This window comes from Ascaphus truei, chromosome 7 (assembly GCF_040206685.1).
Source record: "Ascaphus truei isolate aAscTru1 chromosome 7, aAscTru1.hap1, whole genome shotgun sequence".
NCBI classification, from domain to species: Eukaryota; Metazoa; Chordata; class Amphibia; order Anura; family Ascaphidae; genus Ascaphus; species Ascaphus truei.
In genome coordinates, this window is record NC_134489.1 from 64,918,124 (window position 1) to 64,942,536 (window position 24,413).

General features: G+C 39.3%; 1 protein-coding gene and 1 long non-coding RNA gene across 2 annotated transcripts in view; both read right to left on the reverse strand.

The window, feature by feature from the left end:
• Nucleotides 1-743: 743 nt before the first annotated feature.
• ITGAV (integrin subunit alpha V) overlaps nucleotides 744-24,413 on the reverse strand; it is a 113,310-nt gene continuing 89,640 nt past the window's right edge. The window contains exons 23-30 of the mRNA XM_075608871.1: nucleotides 19,420-19,500; nucleotides 17,716-17,821; nucleotides 14,145-14,303; nucleotides 10,116-10,220; nucleotides 9,224-9,337; nucleotides 9,035-9,142; nucleotides 7,623-7,745; nucleotides 744-6,797 (exon numbers count right to left, since the gene is read on the reverse strand). Coding sequence (XP_075464986.1) covers nucleotides 6,702-6,797; nucleotides 7,623-7,745; nucleotides 9,035-9,142; nucleotides 9,224-9,337; nucleotides 10,116-10,220; nucleotides 14,145-14,303; nucleotides 17,716-17,821; nucleotides 19,420-19,500 — 892 coding nt within the window. The 3' untranslated portion in view covers nucleotides 744-6,701. The remainder of the gene's footprint in view (nucleotides 6,798-7,622; nucleotides 7,746-9,034; nucleotides 9,143-9,223; nucleotides 9,338-10,115; nucleotides 10,221-14,144; nucleotides 14,304-17,715; nucleotides 17,822-19,419; nucleotides 19,501-24,413) is intronic.
• Nucleotides 20,765-22,612, reverse strand: LOC142499478 (uncharacterized). Its single transcript, XR_012802684.1, has 2 exons — nucleotides 21,981-22,612; nucleotides 20,765-20,967 (listed from the first exon to the last, which is right to left on the reverse strand). It is a non-coding gene; the product is annotated as an uncharacterized LOC142499478 (long non-coding RNA).

Consider the following 24,413-nt stretch of genomic DNA (forward strand, 5'->3'; position numbering starts at 1 on the left):
TTTTATTAAGTCAAATTAACCAATAGCACTGGCACGTTTAAGGGGTTACGTTTGTGTAACTCATGACATTTTCTTTAATCAGTATTTTTAAACAGGTTTTCACAGTTAAATTATTACCTGTTAAGAGGGTACATAGGACAACTTGCACTTCCTTCAGCTCCTCTGTTGTGCTATTCTGTGTTTAGCATATTTTGCCCGACACTTTTAAAGATTGGGTTGCGCGCTCGACTGGGTTTCTGAGAGGGGAGCGAGTTTGGGGTAGAGGAAATAGCAGCGACATTAATTTTATGTTCCTTCAGGATCTCTCTAAAAAGAAAACTTTACTTCAAAAGAAACCCATATTTTTTTCTTTTCTATAAATGCGCTTACCAAATGTTTGCGAGTAGAGTGGAGCAGTCTGTTTAAGAAAAGGTCAGATAGGGGACTTCAGCCATATTCATCAAGATGCACTGCGCCATAAGACAGCTTACATGCTGGAAGACACTTTATGGCACATTCAAGCTTATTTCTATGTAACCCGAAATATGGGAGGTGTTTCATTTAGATCTTCTCTTGTATGTCATTTCACCATTTGTCGAGAAGTGTTAGCGGGTGGAGGAGAAAATGGAACTATTCTTTATTAAAGAGCAGTTAAGAAAGATGCTTCCATCAAGATTTACAGCTGTACATGATAAACTGGCTATCTAGATTGTTCCTTACATTAAAAAGGTAGAATGGAATAAAATAAAAACATGAGCAGTGTATTAGATACCAAAAAATGTTATTTATTTTAAAATGCCAAACAATTAAATATTACAGTAGTAGACCCCCCATTTATGTTTTACAAACATTAAAAAGCAATTCAAGATAGGTCTCTATAAAAACGGTGTACAGGTAGAATACGCATAAACCAGCTTCAAATGAACAGCCATACATAGTACATATTTAATGTTATAAAATACATTTCTTGAAGGCGTATTAGTCATTAAGCTTAAAGTAACTAATCATGCAACTTTTCAGCAGCATAAACGGGTATATTAATAAAAATGCTAATGAAATAAATCAACACAATTTGAAACATTAGTGATAAAGGCTTCAGTCCACAGTAAGATGTTTATTGTGTGTTCACTGGCATTTACTCATACAACTGGAAAGGTTGGAATGTGACTGTGGTTTTCTTCTATGAACTGATAGTTGCAACCAAATGGCTAAGAGACAAATCTTTGCCAACAGCCACCTGTTTGTAACTTGATATTTAGTAGTGCAATCCTACGCCAATGATGACCATCAATTTAAGGTGAACACATAAGAAAGAGTCGTCAATTACAGTACTTTTTTCCCCCAAGTTATCTAAAAAATCTCTTGTCTTACAGAGAATTGCACAAACTCTATGGGGGAAATTCACTACGCGCTGATAAGGGGTATCGAACTGCGATCCTGTTTTAACCTCTATTCAAGTCAGAGGCAGTTACCGTCGAATTGCAGTGAGATATACCACATCAGTGCTTGGCGAGTCCCTTACGTTTCACATATCCTCTCCCCTGCTCGTCTCATCCTCACTGTTTATTGGCTCGTCCTCAAAATATTGCCAGGATTTTGCCCCATTTTGCAAAAATGGCAGGAAATCGTGGTACTGTATATAAAGGGCCATGTGATCCTAGCAAACCGTTTTACAAGTTTGCCCCACCACCACCCCTGCAAATGCCACGTAACTCATGACCTTCAGCGAAAAATCTCCAGGCACTTGGAAACCAAGACTTTTTTTTTTCCAGTTCAAGGGGTTTACAACCATCTCTGTTAACGAGTCAGTCTAATTTATTTATAAAATATTTTACCAGGAAGTAATACATTGAGAGTTACCTCTCGTTTTCAAGTATGTCCTGGGTCCTAATTGGTCATTTTACCAGTGTTTAATCTCGTGCACTCTCCTCTAAACACCATCTTAAAAATAGTTGGCCTAGTGGTCATGCAAATTTTCACGATTGTAGTAAACACGGCCCATTGTTCTTCTACAAAGTGGTGCTACTCCCATAGGACACTTTATGGCAGGGGTGCGCAGACTCCGTCACTTCCCCCCTCCCCGGCTTCTTAGCTGCTCTCCGGCATCACCGTATCTCTCAGACATCATGACAACTCGTCGTCACCATCAGAAGATGCAGGAGGAGAAGCCTGAGAGAAGGTAAGAGGCAGTTACAGAGGCCCGGTGCTCTCCCCCGGCAATCAATTTAAATGTTGTGAGGAAGAGCGCGAGGCCTCTGTAAGCACAGGGCTCGATTTGGCACCCACCCTAAGACCATTTTGAGCGCACCCCTGCCTTAAGGCACTTGAATGGGCGGTATGGTGTTTTCTGATGCCAGAAGATGTTTTACAGAGAAGCACACCATTTCGTAAATATCGCCCAAAAGCCACGAAAAAGTTCTAAATAGGAGCTAAATACACTTCTTAAAGCTAGAGTACATTGAAAGTCTGTACAATATAAAATATTTAACAGTAGTAGCACTATGTATACTTACAGTGTCTATACAGTTATACCCAATATCATAAATGGCGTTAACAGTTCTTGGTCAAAAAAGCCTTCAATGTGGGTTGTAACATTACAATGTGATTTTATTTAGTTTTGAGATTTTCAACAACTAAATTAACAATGTTTACAATATATTTTTATTATGCTGTTGAATCTACTAGTAGTGCAATATTACACCCAGTGAAGTATTGTATTGTCCAACGCCACATAGTTCCAACACTACAGGAGAGAAACATTATGTAAAAATGTACCAGATATAGCTATTTTTTTGTAAATGTTATCTGAACTGCAGTTGGCTTTCCGGAACTAGTTTCATTTTTGACTTTGGGAGCGCACCGAGGAGGCTCCACGGTTTAGGCAAGAAATATATATATAATAATATATACACATACTGTACATACATACACACGCATACCTGGAATTACTACTGTCATTTTAAAATCATTTCAAAGATGGCATTCATTATTTTTCTTGCCTTCTACAATACCTTTGCTAGTAATATTTTTCTGCTAAAAAATTGTTACCAATTGGTACACTAGATCAGAGATTATATATCAGTAACAATATTTTGGCACTCAAGAACAAATAATTAAAACCACTCAAACATGTAACACTACCACTGTAACATTTTTAGCATGACAACACATACTGTATAATATGAATATATAGCGTGTTACATTGTTCCCCCAGATAACAGAACATATCTATTATAGCTCAGAAAATCACAGTTTCCATAGGATTCAATGGCAGTGTTGGTGCAAAATATCACAACATAACCAACCATATCCCACGAGAGGACAATGACGCCTATTACATCTGCACATGTAAACATATAAATGTATTACAACAGTCAAATTAAAGTTATTAGAAATTAGAAAAAAGCTATTACAAAATACACCATAGAAATAAAAAAAAAAAAAAATATATTTTACACCAACATTTCTCCAACAGAGCAAAGATGGCTTCTTTGTTTCTATATTGCAGAAATAGTGTCAATCATTTTCATATTGCAAAAATGTAAAAGCACTTTGGGACTGCACCTGCTATAGTACCAAAGAAAGTAGGGTATATAATGCAAAAGCAACCCCATAACAGTTACTTTTTCTTAAACCTCTTAACTGGCACCAGAGGTATATAAGCTATTTTTTATGCGTGTTACAGAATAGCCTAAAGTGTGCTGATGTGGACAATTGAGAATGAAAAGGAACCCTCTGCATTTGAAAGAGAATAGATGTGGAGTTGTTATTCAAGGTTCCTTCAAATGTTTTATGAAGTGCACAAGACCATGAACAGTGCATTAGAATAATATTTGGTAATTTGCAAGGCAAAATGAAGAAAACAAAAAACATTTGTATTCAAATAATTACAAAGTTATTCAATTTTTGAAAAAAAAAAAAAAAATCACCCCCCCTTCCCCAACCCCCTGCTAAATTTGACAGTTTTACGCTGTTCTCAGAGTAAGACTTTTCATTTTCACAACTTATATGCCGGCTGCGAATGTCCACAATCTGCCGCAAATGCGTATAAATGGTAAGTAAAATCGCCATCAGAGCACCAAATGCTTCAGTGCTGTGGATCTGCACTATAGTTAATTGTATTCAGTCACAAAGGCAGGGGTGGGCAACGCCAGTAATCAAGGGCCACCAACAGATCAGGTTTTCAGGATATCCCTGCTTCAGCACAGGTGGCTCAATCAAAATGACTGAGCCACCTGTGCTGAAGCAGGGATATAGGAAAACCTGACCTGATGGTGGATCTTGAGGACTGGAGTTGGCCACCCCTGAACTAAGGTGCCATATTTACCAAGTGGTAAAGACACCTTCTGGCCCATTCAAGTGAGTGGGCTGAAAGGCATCTTCTGACACAGACATGTCTTGACATACACAAGTAGCACGATTCAGCTTCTCCAGAGCGTCGGGAGAAAAATATTTTCACAAGGCTCCAGGGAAGGTGACGACTGAGCATACACAGCGGCTGCAAGCAAATGGTGCTCATGGCGGCTTTACCAGCAACAGGGGATTCCAGTAGTCAGTCTCTCTCGAAATCTTAATAGGAAAGAAATGGGTGCTCCAATGGTTCCAGAATGTTATAAAAGGATCATAAATTAATACAACCTATAAATAAGCTCTTGCATGGAGTGGGTATAATCCTGAGTATTCAGAATTTTTTTTTAATGAAAAGCCATAATGCACCCTCCTGAAGGTAACAAACAAAAATGAAAATTCACCTTGCTGTAACCTCATTGGAGGTGAGAAACATCATATTCACTCACAATATACTTGGAATAAGATTCTTCTTAGAGTATACTCCTTGATAAAGCACATTTGTGTGCGAAACGCGTAGGAGGTCCTACATCTCCTTTTGGTGATGCTTTATTGCCAATAAATATTTTCATTTTTTTACAATCTGGCTCCCTTGGCAGTGCGCTGCTAAATCTCTTTTTTTGCGCTCTCGAATTCTTGACTTTTTATATTGAACCGTTTAGGACCATTCTAACATTTCCTGTGCTTCTAAGGGAATTCTATTAAATAATCATCTCCTCTGTGAAGGTGCTGGCCAAAAGATTTAGGAGCCAGTGGTCACCAAGAAAACAAGCAACTCTACATATCCTCGATGACAAGTACTTTGTCAACTCTTGTTAAATATAAATAACTTTAAACACATTTTTAAAAGTGTTGGTTCTCACAGATTTCAGCTACCTAGCATAGATTCTAAACTTATTTCCGGTTATGTTGCTAGAAGTGATTTAATTAGACATGCAAAAACCAAGGTGATTAAATGGAGTAAATAATGTAAAAAAAAGAGTTACCCAGATATAGAGTGTTAACGGTGCAACTACCTAAATACAATATAGCTCACTAAAAACGGAAAAAAATGCAATGGGCGGCACTAGCAATACGACACCTTCCAGCAACAGAAGACATCTCAACGCCTATTCACACCATTCGTGGTTATCCAGCGCCATATCGCATACCACCGCTTCGTAAATCTGATCCAAAGTGTATTAAACGGGGCGTGGGTCCCAATTCAACAATGTGAGTCATAGTAATGGTCCCTTCACCGATTGGCTTTCTGGCAATGATGTGGCCAATGTTTTTTTTATTCTTTTTGGACTTCAACACTGGCACACGACTAGCACTACATTCCCCCCTCTCCAAAATGTGTGCTTCTGCTTCATGTAATCGTCCAGATGCAATGAGATGAAACCACTAATTCTACAGAGCAGGAGAACTGCTCCAAGTCCCACCTAAGCAGTAATGTTAGGTTCTAAGCGTGTCTCACTGGGGGAGGGGGTGCAAACTGGTGAGTAAAATACAGATTATGGTAAAGTGACTTAATCCTAGTACTACCTCCACTTGAGTGCATCATTGAAGGAGGTACAAGACTTCATACTTTTTTTTTTTCTCTCTCGTTATTGAAGATGAAACAATTTACAAACCAGCAGGGATGGCTGTTTTAATTAACTAGATTAAAGCACTTCAATATGGAACAAAAGGTACATGGTCTTAACAAAGTGTTAACACAACTATATTTGTGTACCATTAACTCCGTAGGGGAAAACAAAAATGTATGTCTCATTAAGCCATTAGGAAAAGAAAAAAAAGATCAGTAAAGACTACAATTGTTTGGAAAGCAATAAAAAAATAATTTTGATGTCCTATCAAATCTCTACTGTTAAAGCACAATAAAAATGGTTTGAACAGTATGGAAATTATGAAAAGGCTATGAGTTGTAATAGGATATACCTTTGGAAAAATATAGTTTACGTTCCACACTTAATGATTGAATATTGTGGTAGTTGAAGTAAAGATTTATTTATTGAATATACATACTACACCTATGCGTTTCGCTCGGAGGTGGGGCCGATACACGTAGGAGTATGCATGTTAAATAAAGATACCTTATTGTACAACTTCACGAGTGTCCTGCTGCCTTCATACCATTGAATTCATTTACCACAGGATAAGACCCCTGACGGCATAAAGTGCAACACATTTCGTTTGTACCGGTACAGAGAGTACGAAAAGGAGGGCACGCTCTAGAAAACAAACATAACACCCTTTTTCTATGAATATTGTGGTAAACATTAAAAACAATGACAAGGTATGTTGCTTGTATCCTGTGATGACTTGGCTCCCATGCACTGGATTGTCTTTGTAGCATCAACCAATGTTGCACATGGAAGACATTATTTAGCTCAAGCATCTGTATTCTCTTCACCATTCTCTTGCGGCTGAAGCTGCTCTCTTTCGGTTTCCTCTTGTGGAGGTCGCACACGTTTGAAGAAACCAAACTTTAAAAAAGTATAACAGACAAAGATTTAAAATGTGCATTTTATACACGTGTCAGATTCAAGATGTAAACAAACCCTTATATTTGTGCACATGTACATAACATTTTACCATTAGTGTAACAACAAACACATATATAAGAAAGGCTGACTATGTTACTTGTCATGGATGTAACTAGACATGTAACCCGTACACTAAAGTGCATCATACGGAAGAGGGAACTGATCTATATTAATTCACCCAAAAAGTTCTTACTAAATCCCACCCTCTCCACTATCGTTTGTCTATTTCTACTTCCCAATTGTATTACTTCTCTGTACAATTGGCCAAACACATGTATTTTTAACCAAATGTTTAGAATAAAAGAACCAGCACAATTTAGGGCCATGTTTACAAAGCCGAGCTACTCAAGAAACGCTCTGGTGCCAGAAGACCACTTACAGCGCATTCACTTGCATGGGTCAGGAAGGTGTCTTCCAGCACTGGTCGGTGTCTTATGGAGTGGTGCCGTTTAGTAAACATGGCCTTTATGGTTACTATAGAAGTGAAATTCTTAAAATAGTGGTATGTGATAGATATGTTATTTGTTATTTATTCTTAACCAACTTGTGTGCCTTCAGAATGGTTGCCGAGCCGAAACAATGTTGTGCAAATTAGACAAAATACACATCTTTTCCAATGTCTAACTTTATGAATAACCTTAACATTATGAATCTGCAGCTGTTTACAAAATATGAACTCCACTGTAATAAATGCAAAGTATCACAAATTAAATAAGTGACAAACTCAAAAACTGAACACAAAAAAGGTTACAAAAACAATCTCACCTTGTACATTATCAAAACCAAAAGGGACAAAAGCAGCAACCCTGATAATACAGCCAGTACAATCACCCATACGGGCACTGGCAGATTGATTGCCGGATTAACCCACAAAACATTCGTAGTAACCTGAAAAAGAAAGTTGACGAACATTTGATAGATGCAGCAATCCTGACTGAACACTGCGAGAGAGAAGCACCCACTGAAAAAATGGTGCTGCCTAGGTGCAATCCGCAGTAAAATGGTGGCTGTAAAGCTGGCACGCCAGCATTTCTCACGCAGTGCATAAAGATTTTTTTTATTTTTGACCAGTATTAATAAAAACATTTATGCTTTAAATGAAAAGTCCAGGAGTGCCTGCTTTACAGACTGTGTATGTGTACTGTGTGTATACTGCGTGTGTACGCGTGTGTACTGCGTGTGTATGCGTGTGTACTGCGTGTGCACTTGTGTGTGTGCACTTGTGTAAGTGTGTGTAAGTGTACACATATATACTTTTTTCCTATTCTTAAATGTATTTATTATGTGCAGCACGAGGCTGTGACCTTTGTGGACCACCCAGTTCTTGAGATATTTTATTACTTGTTTGTGCCATTTACTCCAAACATGGCTACTTGGTCATGTATAGAATGTTGTGAAAGTTACAGCTTTCTATTTCCCCCTGGAGCAAGGCTGACAGCAGCGACCATTTTGTCTCCACCAGGTTTCTTGCCCGGTGGTCAACATCTACAAATAAACTGGGGACCACAGCTCCAGGGGACCACTCTGTTTGAACTACTAATTTAACCTTTTCTGAATGTCCAGCAGCATCAGTATAACAATGGATTTTCCAGGATAAAGACCCCGTGATCGCTTTGGTAGCGATCATGTGGTCACAGTCACGTAACACGAACAGAACTGAAGTCCTCGACTTTCGTTCCCATTGTGTCCACCACATAAATATGATGTCCCCCCTAGGAAACGTGCATGATGTTCCCTGAACGTCATGAGGGTCCCAGGCATGCCAGCCCTTGTGATGTTCAGGGAGCGTCAGAAGGGCTGAGACTAAATAGGTTTATGTTTTTTAATGTTCAATTTCATTATTCTGGTCGACATTGGCTTAAAATCTAAAAATCTTCATCTTAAAATACTGACGTCTATCAAAGTATAATATTTGGGAAGCACAGAAAATATTATAATATAATATTTGGGAAGCACAGAAAAATGAATTAAAGTAACAGCAATTAGTGATTGTTAATTGCCATTCGCATGAGCCGCTGTTAATGATTGAATTTCTGCCGTTTGAATGATGATTGCAATCATTTTACTTTTACGGTGTATGTACATTTTGATAATAAAAAAAACAAACAAAAAAAACAAAAAAAAGGAGTAGATATTTTCTAAAGGTGTACTGTGTAGGTGTATATATTCACACTTACCACTGTATAATTAGAGATATCTTCAATAGGCAAGTTTTTATAGGGAAATTCTATAACACTGAATGAAGCAGAGGATTTCAGGGAGTATGAATGATTCTGGTTTTCACTCTGTAATAAAACAGTTTTGAGGTGTTATATCACTGTTCAATGCAAATACACGAGAGAAGATAAATGAATATATTAACTTACACTAATGAATGTTTGAGTCCAGAGTCTTGATCTAACATAAAGGATTGCACTCTTTCCTTTCTCCAGTCGTCCAATATGACAAATAATTCTGAGACAATCCGCTGTTCCACAGCCCTGAATTCAAAACGAAATAGCGACTTAAATAGACAATTCAATTTCTTAACGACTTTTGACAAAATTGTCGATTATTGCAGTCCATCAATACCAACTGCTTAGATATGTTGAAAATATACCACCCTAAGCACCAGGATGTTATTCACATTGGGGGAAAAAAAAAGTCTACAATTTCATCAAAAGTTGCCAACGACATGGGATAAAACAGGACTACCATAGGGCTATAGTTAATATATTCAATGACAAAATCTCGAAGTAGCCTAGTGGCCATAACTATTCTAAAAGATCAGAAGTGTGATGTTAGTAGGGGCAACAAACCTACAGACATTTCAGAGCCAAACTAATATATCCTGTAATAGGACCAAAATGTTGATGTAATTTATTTATTACAAAATTTATATAGCGCCCTTATCCAGTAATAAACCTTTTTTTTACTTTTATACATTTCATGCTTCTAGTGCACCCAGGCAAGACTGCAAGTTATGTGAGCGCAGACCTTCTTGTAGTGTGTGTGTGTGTGTGTGTGTGTGTGTGTGTGTGTGTGTGTGTGTGTGTGTGTGTGTGTATATACATACATACATACATACATACACAGAGAGATAGATCTACAGTGTATGTGCATAGATATACAAATATATACAAAACTACAGTCGAAAATTTGCTTTTCAAAGTCTAAGGGATTAATATAGCAGTATAAGAAAATTAAGCCTACAAGATATATATTCCAAAATAATTGTATGTTCGTACAAATACACGATACAGGTACAATTGATCTTACAAGCGTCTGCATATTCCCTTCAATTGGCGTTAAATCACGACGATTGCGTTGCCGGTCATCAGAAGCGTGTGTATCATTCATCTCATCTGCTTGTGAAGTTGAAATCTATGAAGAATCACATAAGCATTTGCTTTTTAGACTATGTAAAGGCTGCCGAGATTACCCTCCGTCAGAGCATGTTCTAGCATGCTTTTATCTGAAATATGCCGCCACTGTGCCCAGTACTGTTCATTTATTTAAAGGTTTCTATAGTATCCCACCCCTTCCCTGTATTGTTCTTGTGTGTACACATTGAAGCCTTAGGGTGCACTTATAGTGCCGGCGACGTCGCTCTGAAACAAATGCATGGTCACCGTCGCAAGCGCTTATAGTAAGCGCAACGTGACAGGAGCGACGTTGCGACCAAAAATTTGGTAGCCGGTCAAATTTGATTTTTCAGAGGCTGTCGCCACATGTGACAGCCTCTGAACCAATCAATGGCCAGGTCGCTTGCGACGTCGCTGCAAAGCGTAATACAACTTTTGCGGGTGGCGACGGGTGACGTAATCTGTCGCTGTCGCAGGCACTATACACGCGGCCTTAGTCTTTCAAACCACATTGTAGTTGCTTTATTTTGTGCTTCTGAGGATACGGCCTCAAAAATGAGCACATCTTGCGCCAAACTCATGCAAAGGCAGACTGAGAAATGTGGGAAATAATCACATTTATCCAGTTTGTTACGGACTTTTAGTAGGCTGTTTTTTTTAGAATGTATTACATAGTGCAGACTAAACGAGTACTTCAGTATTAGGGGATATCAATTGTTCGTAAAAATAATAAAAGGTATTATAAGACAAGTTTGAGAGTTGCACTCTCTTGTATACTTATTTTGTTGGACCTGAGGAAGGATGTTACTCTCCAAAGCTTGTGTTATAATATCACTTGTTAGCCCAAATAAATAAAGGTATCACCTAGAACTGAAGTACTAATTTACTCTGAATTATCGCAACTGTTCTAACACTGCTATTTCTATTTAATTACAGATTGTGATAACTTTTAATCAAATAGCCCGAGATGTTTTTATAGCCTATAAATGTATCTACAAAGACGTACATCTATCTTCATCAAGGGTTTGTTGTAGGAAGGAAATTAACATTACCGACACATTCCAGGGGTTAGTGGCAAGTACTTTAGCATGATGAGTGTCAAGTAAAACTGACAGAGGTCCTTATTCAATATGCTGGATGTTAAGATGGAAGATTTTATTTCCTGTGTGGAAATGCCGACAAATAGGAAAATTCTGGTACAAAGTAACGGTATATATTAAAAGGGTTTTTAATATCAATGTAAGTAAAGAAGAAACAAGTCTCCTTTTGGGGGGCCCTGTCTAAATACAAAGGAACAGATCAGATCAGAAAATACCAAAGGCACTCAACTCTATACTTGTACTGGCGAAGAAAGTTATAATGAACAAATGGTTAGATACGTCCCCACCTTCAATCAGGGATCTAGAAAAGGAAATATATAATTTGATAGAAGAGATTTAATATATAATGGGGATCTACTAGGTGTAACAGTTAAAGAAAAATGGACACCAATTTTAAAATGTACACCAGAGGAAAGAAGGCGTATTATCATGGGGGTCAAAAGAGATATATCCCGTGGGAAAGGAACAGTCTACAGAAGAGAGAGGAGACGAGATGACTTGAATACACAAGCTTAAACTTAATTATATACTATTAAGAAATAAAAGTTTAACAAAAAGAGAATAAGATAGGTGCCCCCAGATAACCCCCCCCCCCCCATATTATTTCAATGTCTGTGTTGAGTTATGCAAAGAGATATATATATATATCTTCACATAGGTGGGAATAGTATATTAGTAATCACAGAAAATATTTTACAAAGTTGACTAATAGTAATATTCTAATAGAAATGAGAGGTGGTTAAGAAAGGCACATGTACAAATACTGTATGTGACCTACCATGTGTTGTAATCAAAGAAACATGAAAAAGTGTACGAACTGTTTAAACACAATATGCTGGATGTCTTCTTTTCCCTTTTCATTTTATTTGAATGGGGTTTCATGCTTCCCTGACACGGACAAGGCTTCACAGTATATTGAATTGGGGCATCAGATAGTGAGCAGGTTGTCAAATTAACTTTTTTCAATACTGTATTTTAATAGTGTCTTCACATTGAAAGGCCTCCTATATAAAATGCACTCCTATGTAAGAGTGGATTCTTTTGTAGGGAATGTTCTATATTCGATCTCTGATGCCTTAAAATAAAATGAGATGGGGCTGCTGTATACTTTAAACATTATAAAGGGAAAATAAGGGTATCATGTACAATTGAGTACAATTGAATGAAAATGATAAGATTTATATATACATGTCATTGCCCATTTATGACTAATCTTGCAGCAAGTATAATGGATGGTAATTGTATTTATTTATTATGTGCTTTGCAAAAAAAAAATATATATATATTATTGTACTAGTGGATTACTTAAGGATATCATGGCGAGCACAATATTATCTCCTTGTTTAAGTGTTGTTATCAGTTTACGAGAAGTCGTGGTGCTCACTCATCTCGCTCTGCTGGTAAGTTATAGATGTTACCTGTTCTGACTGTCTTTTATTAAAGAAAATAGCTTGTGATGTGAGATTAGAAGTTAAACGATGCCTGCATTGTGGTCATAGTTGGCCAATATGTTTGTGTACTTGAGAATAGGAAACAGTTACGAGCACTCAATCACTGGTATGGTAAGTGAAGTAATTAAAATAGTTTTATTGTCAACAAATGAATAAAACAAAGGGTATTAAAATCAATAGTGTGTGTAGTGACTATGATCGTTGTATAAGCACTATGTGTGAATGCTCACGACCATGTACAAGTGTATAACTGATGGCTTCAGTAAGCCATCTTAGGGTACTATGAATATAGGCCACCTTGGGAAGCCTAAAAGGGAAGGGCTATGGTGCCTTTGTAACTCCTGAGAAGAGTGCAAGTATGATATAGATCCCTAGTTGAATCTCTGTGTAATATCAAATAGATTTGCACTCATATGATAGCGGTAACAAACTAAGGTTATCAGTGCAGATGCAGGGGCATCTTGCTAAGTTACCCCCTATTGACATCCGCACTGATAGCAACACATGATCAGTGCAGATGCAGGAGTATCTTGGCTAACTTTTTCTGGTCGTGAGCATTCACATATAGTGATTATACAACGATCATAGTCACTACACACAGTGTTGATTTTAATACCCTTTATTTTATTCATTAGTTGACAATAAAACTATTTTAATTACTTCACTTACCATATCAGTGATTGAGTGCTCATAACTCGGTTTCCTGTTCTCCTGTATTCGTGTAGTCATACCTAGTGAGCACCTCACTATCATCATTTTAAGCTGTCGCGGGGTTATTTTTGTGTTGTTATGTTTGTGTACTTACCTGAGCCCTGGCTATGTAGTAGTGGCTGTCGCCGATATCTAGATTGTATTTATTCCTTTGCTTAAAAGAAGTAGTAACTCTAGAATGCTTTGAGATAGTTTAGGTACCGTGAGGTGAGGTATTCATTACAAATTCATTCAGAGAGAATTAGCAGCTATACGAACATTATTATTATTTTTATTATTTTTTTTAAGTTGGAAAAAAAATACAAACTATTATTTTCTGTTTATCAGCAGAGGCTATTTTGAGTAAGAAAACAATTCATATTATAGATTACTCTGCAAGTCGCCACGAGCTCTGGGCCAGCTGCCTCCCAGGGGCGAAGTTACTACATTTTAGTTTTTAATATGCTCTTGTTTTTCAGATAACCAGTCTTCCCTGCCATAAATTCACTTCCAAATAAGTCTGTAAATCATAGCAATGCAAGTTAATGCACCTTCGCAGACTGCTGGAGTGTTCAGTGGCCACTCATGAACTGAAAGCATTTCTACAAGGGTGTTCTGTGGGGTTCAACCTCCAGCAAATAGATCTCCATCAAGAGGGTTTCATTTGACCACTGAATATGCAGGAGGAGGGCAACACTTTACCTTAACATTTAATGGGTTGATTTCCACATCGGATGTGCAGTTCATGGGTCCATCAATTTCATATTTAACAATGTACAACAAGGTGTTGTTGTTGTACCTGTAAGGCCACTGAAGAATAAGTATAGCTTTACTAAATCCACTGGGGCCATTGTTCCTGAGCTGGTAAGAAAAAGAAACTGGATAAATAATTTGAAATTTAAGGGGAAAAAAAAACAAAAAACATAAGTTGACTATTAAAAGAAAAAAAGTTTAATCATGTAATTTCTATTAACTGACCCTTTTATTAGGTAGCTGTACTTTTAGATTTGAGATATAGATATATAGATATGGTGTTTTAATTAAAATACAAAGTTACTAAACTTCATTTTATTGTACCAAGCACAGACTTCCCCAATTGCATTATCTGGCACATTTAACTTAAAGGAGAATTCCAATTAAAAAGATCCCTTTTGTTTACATGTACTGAATAAGAAGCAGGTAGTCTCCGGAAGCTGAACTGCGTTACTTTCAGCATCGAGGACCCCCTGCGTCCCGAGATACTTCTGAAAGTGCCGCGGTTCTTCATTAAGGTTTAAAGCTGCAGTTCAGGCTTTTTTTTTTTTTTTTACTTCAATAGTTTCATGTGGGCAATCTCTACGGGGAATGTAAATGGTTGCTATAGCAACAAGCATGCTTTTAAAAATAGAATACAAGAAAATTGGTCTTTCAAAGTTGTTTTTTTTTAAAACAGAAAATGCTAAAAGTATTTTTTCTTACTACAGAACTAATTTATTAAAAAAAAAAATCACACATACACTGATTTATTAAAAAAAAAAAAAAGGCACACATTGCCTGAACTGCAGCTATAAATCCCCTGCATCATGCAGCCCAATAGGAAGCCGTAACGGATGGGGAGCTTAAACCCACCATTTTATATTTCCCCTGGAGGTGATAGTACCAGGGGTACCTTCGGAGGTATTTCGGAAAGCAGGGGATCCCCGGAGCCGGAATGAACACGGTTCAGCTCCGGAGACTCCCTACTTACTGAAATACACAGAAAAGAATGGGTTATTAAAAAATATATATTTTAAGCTTAGCCCGAACCACACTTAATGCTCATGGTGAATCAATGCCAATACATTAATAGGCGTATCTAATTCATTTTAAAATCAATGCGCCCCCCCCCACATACTGTAGAAACAAATGCAACAGCGCTCAAGTTGAGCAAGGAAAGAGTTGTACAACGAATACAATATGACCACATACAGTATGTGGTACAGTGTCAAACTTGCATTTCGCATGGCTTATGGCTCATGGCTCCATCGCACATAGTATTCTTGTTGTTGGCTTTTGAAAATATATTTTTAAATTAGGATTTCTAAATGAAACAGTTCTGTTTTTTTTTTTTAAACCTATATGTCAAGTATCTAAGCATATACAAACACATTGTGTTTCCTTGTCTTTGCTGGAGGTACCATATTCAATTTGGCACCCAACACAACAGAAAATAATTGGTTGATGATTACGCCACGCAGTATGCATTATGAAATCTTTCCTCAAATGTAAGTGGGAAGAGACATAAAAAGCAGACAGCAAGACAATCATAATAGAAGATTTATAGGAAGAAGCGACCTAAGCCTATATTCTCTACAGCAGGGCTGCACAACATACGGCCCGCGACGGACCCCCTTCTTCACCCCCCTTTCCTGGTAGGGAAAGAAGGACGCGCTCCAATAGGAGCGCGCTCCTAACCTCCCTCCTCCAGCACGGGGACGCGCTCTAGCAGTGTAGCGCGACCTGGAACTTCCGGGTCTGCTGCTAGAGCGCACATCCCTCGCGCTTCCCTCATGCTTCCCTGCCGCCGCCGCCGCCGCCACCACCAGGTAAGCATGGGGGGGGGTAGTTCATTCATTCATGCGGGGGGCTGCTGAAATGGAATGGGCTGGGGGGCTGCTGAAATGGAATGGGCTGGGGGGCTGCTGACGTGTGGGGGGCTGCTGACATGGGAGGGGAGTGGAGGGCTGCTGACATGGGAGGGGGCTGCTGACATGGGAGGGGGTGGGGGGCTGCTGACATGGGAGGGGGGTGGGGGGCTTCTGACATGGGAGGGGGGCTGCTGACATGGAAGGGGGGTGGGGGGCTGCTGACATGGGAGGGGAGTGGGGGGCTGCTGACATGGGAGGGGAGTGGGGGGCTGCTGACATGGGAGGAGGGCTGCTGACATGGGAGGGGGCTGCTGACATGGGAGGGGGTGGGGGGCTGCTGACATGGGAGGGGGTGGGGGGCTGCTGACATGGGAGGGGGGCTGCTGACATGGGTGGGGGGCTGCTTGGCTGCTGACACGGGAGGGAGGTGGGGAGCTGCTGACATGGGAGGGGGGTGGGGGCTACTGACATGGGAGGGGGTGAGGGGCTGCTGACATGGGAGGGGGGATGCTTACATGGGTGGGGGGCTGCTGACATGGGTGGGGGGTGGGGGGCTGCTGACTTGGGAGGGGGGTGAGGGGCTGCTGACATGGGAGGGGGTGGGGGGCTGCTGACATGGAATGGGCTGGGGGGGCCTGCTGAAATGGAATGGGCTGTGGGGGGCTACTGTGGGGGCTGCTGAAATTAACTGGGGGCTGCTGATATGGGCTGTGGGGGGCTGCTGTGTGGGGCTGCTGAAATGGGCTGTGGGGCCAAACTCTGTTTTCCTTGTGAGGGGGAGAGTGGTGTGAGTTGCAGGGTGGGGAGAGTGATGTGAGTTGCAGGGGGGGAGAGTGATGCGAGTTGCAGGGGGGGAGAGTGATGTGAGTTGCAGGGGGGAGAGTGATGTGAGTTGCAGGGGGGGAGAGTGATGTGAGTTGCAGGGGGGGAGAGTGATGTGAGTTGCAGGGGGGGAGAGTGATGTGAGGTGCAGGGGGGGAGAGTGATGTGAGGTGCAGGGGGGGAGAGTGATGTGAGGTGCAGGGGGGGGGGGAGAGTGATGTGAGGTGCAGGGGGGTATTGTGTGTTTGATGTGGAGGGGGAGTATTATGTGTGTGGGTGAGGGGGAGAGATGGGGGTATGAGAGGTAGATGGGGAGTATCGCAAAGGTTGATAGTGAGGGGTTCTGGGGGAGATATGAGGATGATAATGAAGGGTGCTGATGGAGATATGAGGATGACGATATGGGGTGCTGGGGGAGATATTTGAGGATGATGATGATGAGAGGTGCTGTAGGAGATGATGATGATGATGATGATGATGATGATGATGATGATGATTTTACCCGTGCGGCCCAAATTTTTTTTCCTTGGAGCAGTTCGGCCCTTCTCACTTTACGAGTTGTGCAGGCCTGCTCTACAGGGAGCGAAGCTTTAGCACATCATACTTGAAAACGAGTGGTAACTCAATGTATTACTTCCTGGTAAAACATTTTATAAATAAATAAATCTACTTTCCCACTCCTTTTGAATAGGAGTTCAGTTGTGCTAAAACTTAGCACCATTTAGTGAATATGGGACCTAGTGTCTGGAACGGTAGATCCTTATTCAAATCCCTGGTCTGTTCCATGTGCAGACAATACTAGTTAAATGCTATTTCATATTTCAAAATCTGGGACATAAAATTACCTCATAGATGTGTTGAACTAATGGTCCAATATCCTCTTCCGTTACTGGGTTCTCCTTTGGCTCCCAATTTGCAATAGGCAAAAATACCTCAGTGGGAGTCGAGACTCTACAGTGATATAAAGGCCAACATAAAATTGCTTAAAATCACCTTAATACCTTCTGAAAACTAAATGTACCAATGAAGTTAAAGTTTGTGAGACTATATTCCAACATATTAAACCATATTTTCTGATTAACCCTCTGGGTGCTGAGGGTGTTTGTACCCAAGTGCTTAATACATTTGTGTTTATGTTACTAACAATGTTCAAGTCACAATAATATTCTTAATATAAACATAGACAAATCATTTGTACTTTTTTTCCAGCAAGACTTAGTTTAATATGGTTTCAGGTTTTACTATTTTCCCGCTTATTACAGAAATCTCAGTCCAAATGCTAAAAAAAAAATATGCATAAACCCTTCATTTGATGCTACACGTACACAATCTATAGATCAGCATGTTGCTCGCCCTGAATAACCAGGCATATTATTTGTACATAACTGCTTCAGAAGTATAAAAGAAATGGAACCAGTGAAACATACTGTATCCAATGGTGAAAATAAAAATATGCCTTTCTGTATTTGGCAACAGCATAAAAATATACAAAATATATTTTATTGTTACATAGATTTTTCTAAAACTTGGATTAAATTTGCTCGTATTGCAGTGCCGTTCATCTATTAATAATAACTTTATTTATATGGCGCTTTTCTCCCAATGGAACTCAAAGCGCTTCAGTGTTACAAAAAGGGAAACAGAAGAAAACATTTAAGGTTATGAAAGAGACCAAATACAAGGAAATATACAATACAGAATGGGATGGTACTGTAGCTATTAAATGCAGGACAGATTGTGGTTCATTAATTAAATGCCTGGGTAATCAGGTATTGAACCTGTTTTTATAGATCTCTATGGGGGTCCAAAGCATTGTAGGACCTTCCAATAAGCTCTGCCCCCAGCAGCAGCCATGTTAAACATCCACAGGGGACAGCACCATGTCCCAGACAAACTGTACAATTCTGTGGGGGCAAACCTCACCAAAGATTGAAAGAGAAACACTCCCCATTTCAGGGTATTTATCTCCAAACTACCCCAGACCACAGATGTGTGAACTTAGTTGGCAATTTCACAATTCATTTGGCCAGAGATTTATATGTCACAGGAGAATCAGGTAGACACTGGGGAACTCTAGGATTTCACAGATTGACTCCCTGACCAGCATCAAAAGGCTGAGCCACTGACTGAGCCATCTGAGCTGAAGCAGGGATATCCTGAAAACCCAACCTGTTGCTATCTCTTAAGGACTGGATCTGGTCACCCCATCTCTATGTTTTAATACTTTTGGAGACGCTGTTAAAGAGACCCCCAGTAATGACAGAACTGTTACTTATGCCACACCACAATGTCACGTTTAGGTCAGTAAGCACAAAGGCAGACAGGACGCAAGGGGCGAAGACAAATTTAGTGCATAGTATCAACAATCCTGGATGTTAGCATAAATTTTTTGCCTAAAATACTATTTCGTGTGTTCCTCTTTCGGAAAATTTCCCAAGAAACCTCGGTCATGTTTATATATAAAAAAATGATTTGAATGTACGTAGCTCGCATGGTCATATAGTAACCGGAATTAACTTTCTTCATTCACACATGACATTCAGACTTACCCTCTTATTTCAACAGCTGCCAATACTGCAAGGGCAATCTGTAATGACTGCACTGTACTTGAATTATCGTACTGATTGGAGCTGCAGAAAGAAAATACGATCAGACCATTAACCAAACCGCCATTTTTAAAAATTTGTTTTAAAATGTTTTGCCATGAGACATACACCAACTTTTCAAACATGTCATAGGCAGAGATACAGTATCCGAATATAGCAAGGGTCTTGAACTAGTTGCCCAAAGTGGCCAGATCAGAGAACGTGCCACAAGATTTTTGCAATGTGATTTTAGATCAATTTGAAGACTTGGAAAATTATTATATTTCCACATGTTTATGCATTTCTAACATCTGTGCTATAAATATCTACATGCCTTAACTTACAAGTGAGTTTCCATGTGGAAAAACTGCACTTGGCTGCTAAGCAACTCTTATGAAATTAGTAGGACCAGAGAGTCAGGCCTCATCAAGACCCCTTGCGGGCACCAGTTGGAGAACCCTGGAGTATAGTAATGTAGTTTATCACACTGCCGATGTCCAATAATTTTATGTCAATCAGTAAGTAAGAGAAAAATTTGGGCTGTGAAGCAGTGAGCTTCTTTCTTAAACAAGATTCAGATATGAATGAACAGCAAATACAATTCATTCTTGATAGCATTTGTTTTATACTTGACAAAAATTATTTTTGGTTTGATAACAACTTTTACATTCAGAGATGTGGTACCGCCATGGGTACGAGGTTTGCTCCCAGTTACGCCAATCTCTTTATGGGACTCTGGGAGGAACAGCACATATGGCCCGGTGGCGTGCTGGGGGCGGACCTTGTCCTTTGGCGGCGCTACATCGATGATGTGATTTTGATTTGGCAAGGCAGTCAGGAGAGTTTGGACGCCTTTCTGTCAGGTATAAATACAAATCATTATAACCTACAATTCACTTCTGCTACTAGTACAAGCTCCCTCAATTTCTTAGATCTCAATATTTATATAGAGAATGGCATTCTAAAAACTAGGTCCTATTTTAAGGAAGTGGACAGCAATAACTACATCTTACGTACAAGCTGCCATCAGAATTTATGGATGGACAATGTCCCTTATAATCAGTTCAGGAGGATGCGCCGTAATTGCACTGATACATTGGTATTTCATGATCAGTGCAATACACTAAAAGAACGCTTTGTTGAGAAACAGTACAATCCAGGACTCCTGGACGTTGCATTTGAAAAGGCTAATTGCCTAGATAGAAAGGATCTAATAATACCAAATAAAAAAGAGAAAGTTTTAAACACAAATTTTGACACAGCATTCTTAACTTCTTTTAATAAAGAATCAAACAAAATCAAGAAAATAGTCAACAAACATTGGCATGTTTTATTAAATGATCCAATTCTGAAGGATAACATACCACAACACCCCAAGGTGATCTTTAAAAAAGCTAGAAACCTGAAGGGGATGATAGCACCAAGTGCAATCAAAATGGTTGAATCAAATAAAAATAAAAATGGATGGCTTCAAAAATTGGAAGGATTCTATGGGTGTAGTTCATGCACCGCCTGTAGACATAAAAACCCAGATAAAAAGAAATTTAAGAGCAACAACAGAAATGAGGAATATAAAATAAAACAATACATGAATTGTAATTCAAACCACATAATTTACCTTCTTGAATGCCCATGTGGGCTACAATATGTGGGTAAAACAACACGAGCAATTAAGACACGCATCATAGAGCATTTGAGTAATATTAGACGAAGTGTTCAGACCCATAATGTATCTAAACATTTTTCCATATTTCACAACTCCAATGTAGCAGGATTAAAATTTACTGCTATAGAACATGTAGCACAACATTGGAGAGGTAGAGACAGAAATTTAGACCTAAGTAAAAGGGAAATGTACTGGGTACATAAACTCAACACTTTGACACCAAATGGTCTTAATGTGGATTTTGAGATTGCACCTTTCCTCTAATTATTGCACTTTGCATATGCACTTTGGCTATTTTGATATAATTCACATATTTAATCTGTATTTTTTATTCTTTTATATTAAATCATGCTGGTTTATTTTATACCTATGTCCCTTTAACTAATCAATGTCTTTTCTCTCTTTTCCCCTTGTGTATACATATGGATCCTCTCCATTTAATTACTATCAACTTGAGTTTTATTATGATCCTAGTTTTTTAATTATAGTTTCTAATTATGTTTTTATCTTTTAATATAGAGTGATTAAAATCAATTTATTATATGTATTTTATGCGTCGATATTTTTGGCCACAGAATTGTGTACCCTTGTGGGAGAATCTGTGTGTAAATTAATTAATTAAATGTGTTTTCAATTAGTATCTCAATTGATGATGCTATTTAAGTAACACCCATTAGGGGACATGATTATTGCTCCTGAGGAAGCTGCGGATGCAGTGAAACGCGTTGAGCCAAGCTAAGGAAGGAGACAGAGTACAGCTGCATCATAACCTGATGGTCTGATAGCCTGCTCCAACCCCAGAGGCACTGCTGCTGCGGCTCGGCGAGTCTTCCATACCCCCTGATCTTCCCGCCCTCACCGGAAGGCGTCACTCCGAGGCCAGGAAGTGACGTCAGACGCCATCTATCCGGACGAGGGGGCACCCTCGAGGAGGGGATTTCTGAGTGGAGTGGAGGACATTTCCAACTGCCAAGCCGTTCGTGTAGCTGCCTGATATTCAAAGAAACCTTTATGTGAATGTGCTCACACGTTGCATTGTGAGTACACATTTCTATGCTTCTTTTATAAATTTTTAGTGTTACCTGGTACACACTATGTTTCCCTCTTTCTCTGTATGAATGCGGTTGCTGTTCTGTGAGAGCGAAAGCCCCGGCGATTACACTATCCAGTTTACAATCATCAGTGACTGCTGTATGCTGCTATCTTAGGCGGAGGAATATATTATTCAACTTTACATACAAAAACGCTGTTTTTTATCCTGCTTCTTGTAAGTAGGCGATCCGTAAGAGCCAAGTTTTTCCTGAAATCTGACCCATAATTGTCCTTAAGTACTACACTATGATTTGTTATTGTATGTTTTTTTCTGGGTGTTCCTGACGATCCTGCTCCCTTCCTGTCCTGGATTCAAACGTTTTGTGAGGGAATCAGTGTATATTCCCTGGAAGGTTGAGAGTTTCTTTCAGTTACACAATATATTATTTAATATTATTTTAATATTATTTAAATATCACTATCACTGTGTTTTAGCGCCACACTGAATCACTGGGTTTCAATCAGTAAGTCAGCCATGTTTGAATACATAAATAATACCTCCAGAACTTTATCGTTCCCTGACTGACTAAATCGGGGTCAGAAAAAAAGGTACACCCAAAACAGCAAAATAAATAATAACTGAGGGGTTGAGCCACCTGCCTATCGTAGAAAATGTAGGGCAGAGCATAAGGCCCCAAGAACTCCCATACACTGTACAGCAGTGCATAGAACAGGAACAAACGTGTGGGGGAACCCTATGAGAAATCATGGCTGCCACACTGCTCATCCTCATAGCGTTACTTCTTTGAGTATGTTTACACACACTGTTCAGGAACAAAGGGTCCGGCTTTCATTTTTCATCATATTTTATATATTTCTCACTCAATCCCCATGAAATTGAAGGTCTGTTACATAGATTAACACTATGTAAGACAACGTAGCCAAATTCTGTCAACAAGTACCAGATACACTGCAGGAGTTTTATATACATTAAACGAGAAATAGGAGATTTTCTTTCGTAGCTCGTAAACCTGTTCAACTGTTGCAATCTTATCCGAAATACTAAAATTACTATAAAGTTGGAGTTAAAAGTATGGTTTAACGGGTGTGTTCAAAATGTCCTCCGTCAGCTGAAACGCTTGAAGACGAGAACGCCGCTGTCTGATTACAGAAATCGATACGCGGTGACCCAGCTGCTCCCACTCCTGAACGATGAGCTGTTTTTTTACAAATTAGTTTTTTTTCAGCTCTCCTAGCGACCATCCTTTATCAGGAAACATTCTATGTAAGCGTTTTGGACCATAATTCTTGCGGTCTCTTCACTAAACACCATTCTGTAACGATGCACTTGATAAAATCATCATGCCGTCACCAATTTCAACGAATATGTATTAGATTATCAAATCATTCCTAAATGTAAATCTAGTATGACAGACCTATAATTGCGCAAATCTTCATGAAAATGCAGTGATTCTTTTTCAGCAAAAAAACAAACAAAAAAAGGTCCTGTGTTTTCTGAACACTGCATATGTTATAAGAAACACAAAAATAAAATTGTGAGTTTGGTATGCAACTGACACATCAAGCAAAGTATTGATAACTGAATATAGTTAAAGTTAAATTGCCATTTGTTTATATCATGTTACATTATTAACATTTCCGGTAACATGGATATAGCAATTCATAAAATATAAAGCAGATGATTCCCCAAGCAGAGAGACATTTTCTGGAAGAGCAACTTAGGTGCAGGATGCTTTTACCCAACATAAAAATTATTTATGGATGTGGTTGCTCGTGTATTCTCCAAAACTGGTGCTCACCGACACCTTTGGATAGTTTGCATGCTGATTTAATAAAAGCTAGCAGGTTTAATTTGCATTTAATGTGGAAACATTTATTGGCATCCTTCCAAGATGCAAATGTAGCACTGGGTTTGTTGCTAAAACATTAGGTGTTATTGATCTCGTTCCTTTCATATTCTTGGCTTTACTTATTGCCCCATATTTACTATGCAGTGGTATGCCATATAATTCCTTCACTTAAATGGACTGTAAAGTGACTTCCAGCACCAGAAGGTGCCTTATGTTAAGGGGTCGCAAACTTTTTTCCCTGCGCCCCTCTGCTGGCGGTCCCCTCACCCCGGCGTCACGCCGCGTTGCCATGGCAACGCTGGAAGGAAGCCGCCGGAGCCGAGGTAAGTAAAAGGTTTACAGAGGCCCTGCAGCTCCCCTGGCACTTAATTTAAGTGCCTTCGGGAAGC